We start from the raw sequence: 12787 nt of genomic DNA on the forward strand, positions 1-12787 counted from the left end.
CACAGAAGTTCTGAGTAAAATGAAGAAGGATAAATGTCCAAACCCTAAAGCTAGGTGTACAATACTCAAACTACAGAAAATCAAAGATATGGGAAGAGCTGAGAACTGGAGCCTGAGAAAATGAAAACATCTCATTTATACTGGATGAAACGCAGGGATTAACATCCAACTCTTCTTTAAAAACCATGCACGCAAGAATACAGTGAAGCTGAAAAATAAAAAGAAAATCACACTAGAATTCTGTATCTTCAGAAATGACCCTTTAAGAGTAAAAGAGATGTAAAGGCTTTTTGGGTGAATAAAAATTTACAAACACTGCTGCCAGAAAAACTGCCTTTTAAGAATATTTAGTTCTTTAGAGAAGAAAAATGGTACAGGTCAGAGTTTCTGATATACAAAAATAAAAGCAACCAAAAAAGGAGTAAGTGAAAGAAAATAAAAATATTTCTTATTTTTGTTTTTATAATTGATATAAATAACATGTAACACTGTATCATGTTTAGGTATACAATAAATGATTTGATATATGTATGTATTTTAAAATGATTAAAATAAGTTTAGCTTTTATTGTCTACACACACACACACACACACATATTTTCTTTATCTCTTCATCTGTGATGGACACTTAAGTTTCTGCCATTTTTTGGTCTTGTAACTAATGCTACAATGAACAAGGGGCTGCAGATACCTTTTTGAGATAGTCATGATATACTCGTCAGGTATTAGGCCAGCAGTCCAACTACTGCATCCATGGCAGGTCTATTTTTAGTTTATTTGAGGAACTTCCATATTTTTCTCCATAGTGACTGTGCTAGTTTACCTACCCACCAACAGTACACAAGCGTTCCTTATTCTCTACATCCTCACATATCTCTAGATTTTTTGATGACAGCCATTCAAACAGGTGTGAAGGTAGTATTGCACTGTGGTTTTTATTTGCATTTCCCTGACGATTAGTAATGTTGAGAATTTTTAACATGAACCGGCTGGCCATTAGTCTAACTTCTTTGGAAAAATATCTATTGCAATCCGCTCCTCATTTTTAAGTGGATAATTTCTTTGTTTTCTGTTGAGTTATATGAGTTCCGTATATACTTTAGATATTAACACCTTATCAGATATAAGATTTGCAAATATTTTCTCCCATTCTGTAGGTTACCTTCTTGTTTTGTTGATCGTTTCCTTTGCTATGCAGAAGTTTTTTAGTGTTGCCTTTGCTTTTAGTGTCAAATCTAAAAAGTCACTGCTGAGACCAATGTCAAGGAGCTTACTGCCTACTAGGAGGTTTATGATTTCAGGTCTTACATTCAAGTCTTTAATCCATTTTGATCGTCTAATATTCTTCTTATTCTTAACTAATCTAACAGATTACACTTTGCTCAAAATAATAATAGAAACAGGTATTTTGATTATGTATGCAGATACATATACATATATATATATACACACACACACACATATATATGAAATGAATGATACCAATGGTTCAAGGAGCAGGAGTGAAAACATTGGCATACTGTGTAATAAGATACTCATGCAGCCCCTTCAGCTGTACAGTGTTACTTGAAAGTAGAATTGGATTAGTTGTAAAGGTATATTGCAATCTCTATGGCAACCACTAAAAAAAAAATTTTAAGTATAACTGATGTGCTAAGAAAGCAGAGAAAAAGTATCATATACTATGCTCAATTAAAGTTTTTAAAAGGCAGAAACAGTGAAAGAAAAAAATAAAGCAAAATATTAGTACACGGCTTCCCTGGTGGAGTAGTGGTTAAGAATCCGCCTGCCAGTGCAGGGGACACAGGTTCGAGCCCTGGTCCGAGAAGATCCCACATGCCACGGAGCAACTAAGCCCATGGGCCACAACAGTTGAGCCTGCACTCTAGAGCCCATGAGCCACACCTACTGAGCCCGCGTGCTGCAACTACTGAAGCCTGCGTGCCTAGAGCCCGAGCTCTGCAACAAGAGAAGCCACCACAACGAGAAGCCCGCACACCGCAACGAAGAGTAGCCCCCGCTTGCCGCAACTAAAGAAAGCCTGCGCGCAGCAACGAAGACCCAACGCAGCCAACCCACAGCTGCAGCCAGTTAAAAAAAAACCAAAAACCAAAACACCCCAAAATATTAGCACAAAAAAGTAACAAAATTGTAGGTATTAATCAATCTATACCAGTAAGCACTTTGAATGTCAATGGTCTAAACACACCAATTAAAAGACAGACGTTGTCAGAGTGGATAAAAAATTAAGACCCAAATACAAGTGGTGTATGAGGAACCCACCATGTTACATATAAAGACACATACACATTAAAAAAGAAGTAGATGGCAAAATATATACCATGCTAACACTAATCAAAAGAATGTAGGAGTAGCTAAGATTAATTTCAGACAGGTTATACTTTGGAACAGAGACAAAGCACAGCAATACACAATGATAAATGGCTGAAGTCTTCAATAAGACAAAAATAATGCTTAATGTGTATAAGCCTAACAACAGCATCAAAATACATGTGGCAAATTTTCTTTTTCATGTGGCGAAAACTGATGGACTTGCAAGGAGAAATAGATGAATCCACTACTAGAGCTGGAGATTTTAATACCTTTCAATGAGGAATATCTTCAGCAGGCACACAACCAGTAAGGACACAATGGAACTCAACAGCTCTATCAATCAACTGAATGAAATGGACAATTATAGACTACTACATCAAAAACTACACATTCTTCTTAAGTTCACATGGAACGTTCTCTAAGACCACATTCCAGATCACTAAACGCACCACTGCAAATTCAAAAGACACAGTACCTTCTGTCAGATAATAGTGGAACTAAACTAGAAATCAGTAAAACAAAGGTAGACAGAAAATCCCAAAACACACAGATACTAAACAACACATGGTCAAAAAGAAAAATCTCAAAAGAAATCAAAAATTATTTTGAACCAAATTAAAATGAAAACACAAAAGTCATAAAATTTGTGAGATGCACCCAACCCAGTCGTTGGCAAGAAATTTTGAGCAATCAGTACACATCCTTCTGAAAAGAATCTGAAATCAATCATCTAACTTTCCACTATACAACAAAATTAAATCCAAAAGAAGAGCATATTAAAACCAATGTAACAGCATAAAAAAAGAAGTATTAAGAATTAAAAATGAAGGCAATAAAACTGAAAATAAAACTCAAAAGAGAAATATCAATGAAACCGAAAGTTGGCCCTTTGAAAAGATCAACAAAATTGATAAGGCTAGGATGAGGGAAAAGATGAAAAAAACCCAAAAAACAACAACAACAAACCACAGGACAAAAATTACTAATAACATAAAAGGCAGAACATCATTACAAACCCCATGGTCATTAAAGGATAATAAAGGAATACTATGAACAACTGTACACCCACAAATTTGATAACCTAGATGAAATGGACCAACTCCCTGAAAGACACAATCTACCACAAATAACACTGGGAGAAAGAGATCATCTGAGTAAACCTGTAACTATTTAAGCTGAAAAACAATAACTTTCCAGAACAGGAAGCACCACCATGCCCAGATAAATTCACTGATGAGTTCCACCAAAAATTTAGGAAGAAATTATGCCAGTGCTCTACAATCTATTCCAGAAAATAGAAACAGAGGCAGTATTTCAACTATACTATGAGGCCAGGAAAACGATTACCCTAATAGCAAAACATTACAAGACATTACCAAAAACATTACAAGAGAACTACAGACTAATATTACCTCAACAAAAATCCTCAACAGTTATCAGCAAATCATATCCAACTACGTAGAAAAAGATTTATACACGACGTCAAACTGGGATTTATCTACTGTATGCAAGATTAACTCAACAGTAGAAAATCAATTGTTACAATACATCACACACCCACAGACCTAAAAAGAAAAATCACATGATCATGATAACAGATGCAGCAAAAGAAGTGACAAAAACTGAACACTTGGTGCATGATAAAATTACTGTCACTGAACTAAGAATAGAGAGGAACTCCCTTCATTTGATAAGAATATTTACAAAAAACCTGTAAAAACCATATGTAGAGGGGAGAAATTCAAAGCATTCCCCAATAGGATCACAAACAAGGCAAGACATATATTTTGAGATGTTTTTGTAAATTTCTGCTTCTTTTGTAATCTTCTTTAGAGACTATGAATGACACAGAAAGAGTACTAATGATTCCCTATGGATTTTTCAAATAAAACAAAATGAAAACACCTTTTCATAGACCAAATAAACACAAGAGCACTACTCAGGTAATATTCTTCATATTAAAATCACTATGGAACTATTATGTAGACCTACTTACTTTAAAATTTTAAATAAAAACATTTCAAAAACAGGGAAATCTTGTAAAACAGTACTTTCTCTATTAACAGTATGTATTTTTGCTAATTGTAACTTTGTTTAAACATTTAAAAGTTTAATAATTTGTACAGTTATAAAACCTAATTATATTAACTGAATACACTGTTAGAAAAGTAATGTGCATTTAATTTAGCAAAATAATCTCCATGAAATAAACACTTACTCTCAATGACTCCTGGAAGGAGGAGGCCTGGTACTGTGCATACTTAGCAATTGTAGTATGAGATCTATTACTTTCACAGTGCCAGATTTTCTTTGTTCCAGTGGGATCCCAGTTTTCATCTGCTGGTTGCAACAACTGTGTCCTCACCTCTACTTTGTGTTCATTGTTAGCTTCTACCAAAGTTTTGGTAGAGAAAAGTCCAAGATCTTCATGAATAAATAAATTTTGTTAATAAATAAAACTGTATTTGGTAAAATGAATGTTTCAAAAGTACTTGAACAAACCTGCACAGCAGTCCCATGAAGCATTACATCTAACCATCATGACAGGGTATTAACAAGGGACTGAAGGAAATAGCAGGATCTAATTTTACCTACATGTTACATGCAAAAGGTCTTCTACTATCTAACCTAAATCACTCATGATGCCTAATAATACCAACTTAAAAAACCACCCAAAATTTGCCAATAGCCAATAGAGGCATCATGTTAAAAATGTGCTAAGGAGACATAAAGGAGGGGAGAACATTAAAATAAAAACTGAAAAAACTGGGACAAAACGCATTTCTGCCAGTGTTTTAACAAATGCAAGACAGGAAAAGAAATGTTCCAAGTTTTTTTTAAACCTTACCCAATTTAAGAACTCCAGCAAGGCCACGTATTACTGTAACAGGGTTTTTGGGATTTATACAAAATTGATGTAATGGAGGAAAGAAAGCATCACGCTTATTTTCCAACTGTAAAATTCAAATATTGTGTTAGATTTCAGAAAATGACTAAATATAATCCTGAGAATATGTTTTCATTTTTTTGTCAGGCATTTTTACATTAACAATGTACCTTAGCCATTAACATTGAATGCTACATATTACAGTATTTTATCATTAGTCCTTTCAGGAAAATCCTATTAGGAGAAAATCACTATATAAGTTTATTTTTTTTTAAATGCATTTAATAAATTCTGAAATGATGTTATTAACTTCTGATATCACGTTAACATTCACAAAATGATTTAAATAGCTTAATAGTTCAAAGGTATTTCACAAGTTTACTTATCAAGTGTACTTCCTTAATTCCTGTATAGAAGAGGTAAAGAAGTAAAATTTTAAATTCAACATCATAAGTATTTTTAAAACTATTATCAAAATTAAAAAATGATTTGATAAGACCCACAAAAGATAAATTGCCATTTTGCATTTCTTCCCACAAAGTTCAGTTTCAGAGGCTTAGTTTCATCTTTATATCTGGACCTTCCTTCACAGCAAGCTATCAGTAAAGTTTCATTTGGTAAAGGATTGATTGACACAATGTCTGGTTAAAAAAAAAGGGCCAGATTTCCAAAATGCTCTATTATCTATAACATCATTCTAAATACTTCAATTTTTTACTTCTGTCTTAGAAGGTGATTGGAAGGATTTTTTTTTTCAGAAACTCTAAAAAAAACATAGAAACCTTTGATTTAACTAATACCAACCACATTTCTTTACCAAATGCCTAATTTTCCGAAAAGTAAAAACCCTTAGCTTCAAATTGAAAATTTATAATTAACTACTTATATTTAACCTTTTCACTAACATGCATTAATCATCATTTTTATATCCTCAACCACTTTTTTAGTTACAAAAAATTCTTTTTTAAATTGAACCATAACATCAAGGTCCATATGATCAGCAGACGGCAGAGATTTAGAAGCATGTTAACAAAAAACACATAAGACCAATTACCTATTGCTATTCAATTACCTATTGCTATATAATCCAGTTCATAAGTGAGAAGACATTTTAAATTTAAATATTCTCTTCAAAAAATCTTTCTTGAATACACCTGTGGTCAGTAACTTTTTCTACAAAAGGACAGATGGTAAATATCTTTTGTTCTATGAACTACCTATGCTCTTTTGCTACTAGTTAACTCTGTCAGCCTAGTACAAAGCAGTCAGACAACATGTAAATAAATGAACATGACTATGTAACAAGATTTCTATTCACAAAACCAGGCAGTGGACTGTATTTAGATTGAAAGATATCATTTGTGATCCTCTGGGATACAAACATGGTTTTACAAAGTTTGTAACTTTTGGGAAAAAATTAAATTTTCCCTAAAAGGATCTATACTGGTTTAAAAATATTTCTATTAAGACAGACAAGTTCAGACACTTGACATTTCTAGTTAGTTGATCAGACTCACATAAATACTAGGTGTGGGTGGATTCAACTTGTCCTTTGGCAAGGGTGGGTATGGTGAAGACGGTGGTCTTGGAGGTGGACATTTATCCAACAAAATGTGACTATTAGATAGGCCATTTTTATCTAGATTCCTAGAGAACAATTAGAAGAAAAATATCAGTTTTATTGTAATTTTAAAAACACAAGATTAAAACAAGAGAAAATCTTAAGTTCTGTGTATAGGGCATTTTAGTATATTCATATCCATTCAAAAAAAAAGTTAATTTCAAAGAATAACTAAATATACTATATCCACATAACATCAATCATTCACAAAATATTTTTCCTAATAGTTTTCCAATTTATTTCCTCACCTAAAGAATATGAACTCCATTTCTTTCATATTTCACCTTTAGATTTGTTTCATTTAATGTTAAAAAAATAACTTGAACCAAAATATTTTAACTACCAATAATTTCACAGTAATATTTATCTCTTTTCCTTCACCATATTTCCAGATTACCTTTGTGACTACTTTCAAATCTAGGAAGACCATTTGTTTTTTATTATCAAAACTGACTTTCTGTGCAGCTCCCTAAGATTAAGCAAGAATCCAGTCTACTATAGTTACAGACTATAATTTTTAAAGTGATTTGTATAGTTGCTAAACATTCTCACATTGTATATAATTATTACGTGATGGTATTTGGATTATTTTTTTCATTCATTGAAAGGTATATTTGGTAAGTTATAAATTCTTAAAATGTAAGAATATTGCTTCCAAACTCTCTCTTTTTAATATAAACCCATTATGGGGATATTTTTAAATTCTTAAAATTTTAAACTCAGAAAACAAATACAGAAACCTGTTAAGCTTTTGAAATCATTCAAGTTGTCATATTCAAACACTTAAAGTAAAAACTAATCAATGAATTAAAATACATAAGGAAAACAGCACTTAAAAATTAAATTTCAGATAAGAATCCAAAAGCTCTACTTTGGAAACTGAAATAACTATACACTATATTTCTTCAGAACAAATAACCATATTTCTGAAAAACAAATTATATTTTAAATTTTCAAATTATACCATTACACAAGCTGAAGCAAAATAACCATTCCTTGTTTAGCTTTACTTTAGCTAAAGGGAAGAAAAGCCTGAAAATCAGGATATTTTGATAGGACTAATGAAAATTAAAGTTTCAAATGGATTAGTTATCAACTTTGAGATGCCGTAATAAACAGCTTCCCGTGTGTATAACCTATTTTTTAGCAACAAAGAGTTGTGATTTTTCTTCCCCCTGGCTGAGCCCTGTGTGCCTGCGTCCTGGGTTGCTTCCCTGACCAGGGGTCAAACCCAGGACCTTGGCAGTGAAAGTGCGGTATCCTAACCATTGGACAGCCAGGGATTTCCCTTGAATGGGGTTTATAGTTATGAATTAGACTGAAAATGCAGATTTCTCTATTTTTAAAGAAAAGAATTTACAAATATGAATTACATTAAAATTTTATACTTAACCACCAATTAAGTTTAAATGCTAAATCAGCATCTAGGTTTCATTATCTGTCCACAAGGCATAATGACCCATGTGTTTAACATTTTTAAATTTAAAAACAGAATTGATCCTAACTTATAAAATCCACAGAACTGTTGCTTACAACAAAAATACATATCTGAATCTAACAGAGAAAAAAATTCAAGTACCCTCGTTAGGCCAATGCAGTAAGACTCAATTATCTCTGTATAATAAAAGGAATCAGTTTCAATGCTGAATTACTTATCTGTCACTCTGTGTATTTTCCATGAAATGATTCAGTTTGGTTACAAAAACTTGTTTTCCAGAGACAGAGATATGATACAATATAATATAAATATCTTATAATACCCTAATATATGGATCAAGTGTTTGTGCTTGAAAAAAATTTTATAAGCTTATTTAACATCCTCTATATGAAAAATGAGACACAGTGACAGGAAGTGACAGCTTGTATAATTCTGCCTGTATGGATTTTATGGTCCTGTAACAGAATAAAGTATGAATATATAGAAAAGTCAAGTAATGGAAAGTAAAAATAGATTTGAAAATTGGTGTGTGGGGGGGGAGATGAAGCATGATCAAGGGATCCAAAACTAACCAATCACTTGAAATGCTGAACTTACATTTTAAATTCTAAAATCTTAACAGAAGCAAAGATGCTATAAATGCAACCAAAAGGAATGAAACAACAGCAATTTAAAATTTTAACAATACTTAAAAAACTGGTGAGAAATGTAGACAGAGAAAATTGTTCAAATAGTTCAATGAAATAAAATCTAATGATTCTTTAGTATGACCCTATCAATGGGGGTCAAATCAGACTACACAGATATTTACCAAAAAGAACTGATAAATGTTTTTGAAAATAAAGGAACCATAAGTTTTTTTCTCTGTTAAAATACCTATCAACACTAATGCATAAGGATAGGGCTGTGAATAACAGAAAACAGATTAACTTTTAAATAGGTATGACTGCTTTTTTTTTTTTAATGTGGATTATTTTTTGAAGTCTTTATTGAATTTGTTACAATATTGATTCTGTTTTATGTTTTGGTTTTATTTGGCCAAGAGGGATGTGGGATCTTAGCTCCCCGACCAGGGCTTAAATCTGCACCCGCTGCATTGGAAGGGGAGGTCTTAACCCCTGGACCATCAGAGAAGTCCCTGACTCCACTGCTCTTCATGAGAAACTTTTTACCATAAAAATCCAACAAGGAAAGACATGAAGTTGGGAAAAAAATGGAAGTGGGAAAGACTAAGGGTACCTCATTATTGCAGAAATGTATTACTACATAAAAATTATTTTTAAAATATCTTACTTTAAAATATCTTATTTTAAATTTACTTTTCTTTTTTTTTTTTTTTGGCGGTACGCAGGCCCCTCACTGTTGTGGCCTCTCCCAGTGCGGCTCCGGACGCACAGGCTCCGCGGCCCGTGGGATCTTCCCGGACCGGGGCACGAACCCGCGTCCCCTGCGCTGGCAGGCGGAATCCCAACAACTGCGCCACCAGGGAAGCCCTAAATTTACTTTTAAATATAACATTTAAATACAAAAAATGAAAGGTGCTCTACAGATAACTCATATACAATTTAGATTTTCTCCTCAATAAGTTTCTTAATCAGTCAGATTACACTCTCACACTTATGATTCTTTGAACTAATCTGAATGCTGAGTCCTGAAAAGAACACACCACTATCAGATAACACAACTGGTCCCCATAGGACAGTTATCATTTGCTGTCTTGGCTCTTTCTCTAAGCTGGATAATAATTTTATCCTCAATTTTCAGAACCTGTCCTTTTATTCTCTTTCCTCCATCCTTTCTTTTCTTTTCTTTTCCTTGCTCTTAGCTTTACAATTGTTGGAGATGGTGAAAGGTTATATATACCTTCACTAGTAAATTGGTAGGCATATCTACTGGAAAAACCAGGCATCCACAGGAATCTATGGCATTTTCAAGTTATTTGCAACTTATAAAAACAAATTTACACATCTGCAGTAATAAGGCAAAAGTCCTTTTACTACTTTCTGAGCCAAAAATTAAGAATGTTACTCTGAATTAAATGTTTACATACGTTTCATATATAAGGTGAGAAGATTAAAATTTAATCCACAATGAAAGACAAAAACTTCTTAATTTGATTTTCACAAAATAATAATTATTTCCATTTCTCTATTACTCTACCCTAGGTCACTGCAAGTACAAACTATATAAATATTTAAAAGTCTTTCAGTTTAGAATTTTGTCAGTAACACATACTCAATGGTTGACTGGTGATGCCTTCTAATAAAATCATTTAAGTTCCTCAAAAATCTCAACATATTTTAGTTTCAGCAATACAGAAGACACATAAAACCTCCTAGTTTCAGGAAGAGATAGTCACTAATCAAGAATATTTTTTAGGGGCTTCCCCGGTGGCGCAGTGGTTGAGAGTCCACCTGCCGATGCAAGGGACACAGGTTCGTGTCCCGGTCCGGGAAGATCCCACATGCTGCAGAGCGGCTGGGCCCATGAGCCATGGCCGCTGGGCCTCTGCGTACGGAGCCTGTGCTCTGCAATGGGAGAGGCCACAACAGTGACAGGCCCGTGTACCGCCAAAAAAAAAAAAAAAAAAAAGAATATTTTTTACATTTGACATTCAAAACCTGCATTAAATAAAACAGTCAAGGTAGATTAAAAAATAATCTTTAGGTCACATAGTTAATAGTATATATTTTCTATTTTATTTCATTTCAACCTTAATTAGAAAGACCTTTTTAAAACTTAGTATATTATTATTCAAATTTCAAATGTTATGTTCTAAAAAATTGTACAGAAGCATTACCTGTGGCATTCTAACAAACCTTCATACAGGTTTTATTCTCCTATACAGAACATTTATGAGTAACTGTGAGAAATAATTTATTGTTTAATTTTAGATTAGATTTTATTGTGTTTAATATGAACAGAATAAAAACACTACTTTAAAAATTGTGTAACAGGTGCTGAAAAATTCACTGTGGTGATTGTTGGCACACATCTGAAAATACACTAAAAACCACAGCATTGTACATTTCAAAGACAAATTATGAGGTATATGAATTATCTCTCAATAAATCTGTTTTCAAAAAAGGTGGATTTGAATCTGCAGAATGTGGAAATCTACAGTTTCACAATATCCAAGAAAGTGTTCCTCATTCTTAGTCTTCTTTTTTGTGTGAAGGCAATAAAACCAATTAAAAAATAAATTTTTGAGGCCCATTCTTCTAAGAGTAGCAGAATATGGCTTCTCTTCCCAGGTAGTCTATTAACATTTCTCAATCCTTTCTTCCTTTCTCTTGTCCCTCCTACTTATTAGTTTATAACCTCTTTTAGAGTCACACAAAAGGTTACCAGAAAGAAAACAAATAGTAAGGTTTCCCAGGCTTTGCTGTTTTCTACCAAGTATCATTTAATCCATTCTCTGGTTTCAATCCCCAGAGTAAGGTCAATCACAGAGAAGCCAATAACAACTCCAATAACAGATCAGTAAGGCTACAGACATGCCTCTCAGAGAAAGCAGGTTGTAGAAAAATGTTTTTCACATGTAACACACTGATATAACCATAATATTGACGTACAACGAAGTTAGATATGAAAGTTATTTTACACAAGTGACTATATTATCACCTTTTACATAATTTTTATTTCTTATAAAATCAAATATTATTTCAGTTTTCTGATCAAGTCAGGAGTCAACTATTTTCACTTTGTGATACACTTTTTCATACTAACCTGCATGCCTTCAGAACTTCTGTGGAATTTGAGTATATGGACACAGACATTGATGGTATGATCTGATGATCAGTTTTGGGGCTAATTGTAGGCAGGTCTGTTTTACTAGAGCTCTGTGAGTTCTCTAGCCCCTCTCCATTAATTGTTTGTAACCTAATGTGAGCACTGTTAAGGCTTGTAATACCACGTGTGGTTGTCTGCTCAGTGGATTTTGGAGAGGGTGTTGTGGTGGGAATGACTGAAGAGGGTGAAGAGGCAACAGAAGTATTAGTCTTTGCATGACTTTCAGGGTGAATATTATTGACTTTGTCACAAGCTCCAGTCACCATACTGTCACTGCCTTTTCCAACCAACAAGGTAGAGATCTGAGGATTGTACGAAATTAAATTTGGTGATGTAGAATCTCCATGGTTTGGACTGCAAACAGGTTCTGCCATCAGCTGCTGAGCATGATTAGAAAGTCCCTTGACACTAGCACAGCCATTAAGTGTGTCTCCAGTGTGCCTGCTTATTTCAGGCACTGAAGATCTACTTTCTGAAGATGTGCTCTCTTTGGTAAAGGTAATGCCTCGTTGTCCACCTGAGGTAGCAATATGAGAGTAGAGGTGATTGAAAGCAGTTCCCTGTGTTGAACTGCTAGGCAGCGTTCTATGTCCAGTCTGCTTCTGAATACCAGTGCTAGCCGCCTGGAGATACTGGGCAGGACCAGTGGAAAGTGAAGGTTGTTCATCATTAGATCCTGCTAAATGTGAACTCTGACCTTTGTGAAGCCCCTAAAA

At 33.6% G+C, this 12787-nt stretch overlaps 1 protein-coding gene across 8 annotated transcripts in view; it reads right to left on the bottom strand.

Moving 5' to 3' along the window:
* LOC115849624 (lysine-specific demethylase 6A-like) overlaps nt 1-12787 on the bottom strand; it is a 163803-nt gene that overhangs the window by 31091 nt on the left and 119925 nt on the right. For all 8 annotated transcript variants that reach the window (XM_060293133.2, XM_060293130.2, XM_060293132.2 and 5 more), the window contains 4 exons: nt 12009-12781; nt 6738-6867; nt 5182-5287; nt 4552-4757 (listed from right to left, as the gene is read on the bottom strand). In XM_060293133.2, the coding sequence (XP_060149116.1) occupies nt 4552-4757; nt 5182-5287; nt 6738-6867; nt 12009-12781 (1215 nt within the window). The remainder of the gene's footprint in view (nt 1-4551; nt 4758-5181; nt 5288-6737; nt 6868-12008; nt 12782-12787) is intronic.

This window comes from Globicephala melas, chromosome Y (genome assembly GCF_963455315.2).
Source record: "Globicephala melas chromosome Y, mGloMel1.2, whole genome shotgun sequence".
Taxonomy (NCBI): domain Eukaryota; kingdom Metazoa; phylum Chordata; class Mammalia; order Artiodactyla; family Delphinidae; genus Globicephala; species Globicephala melas.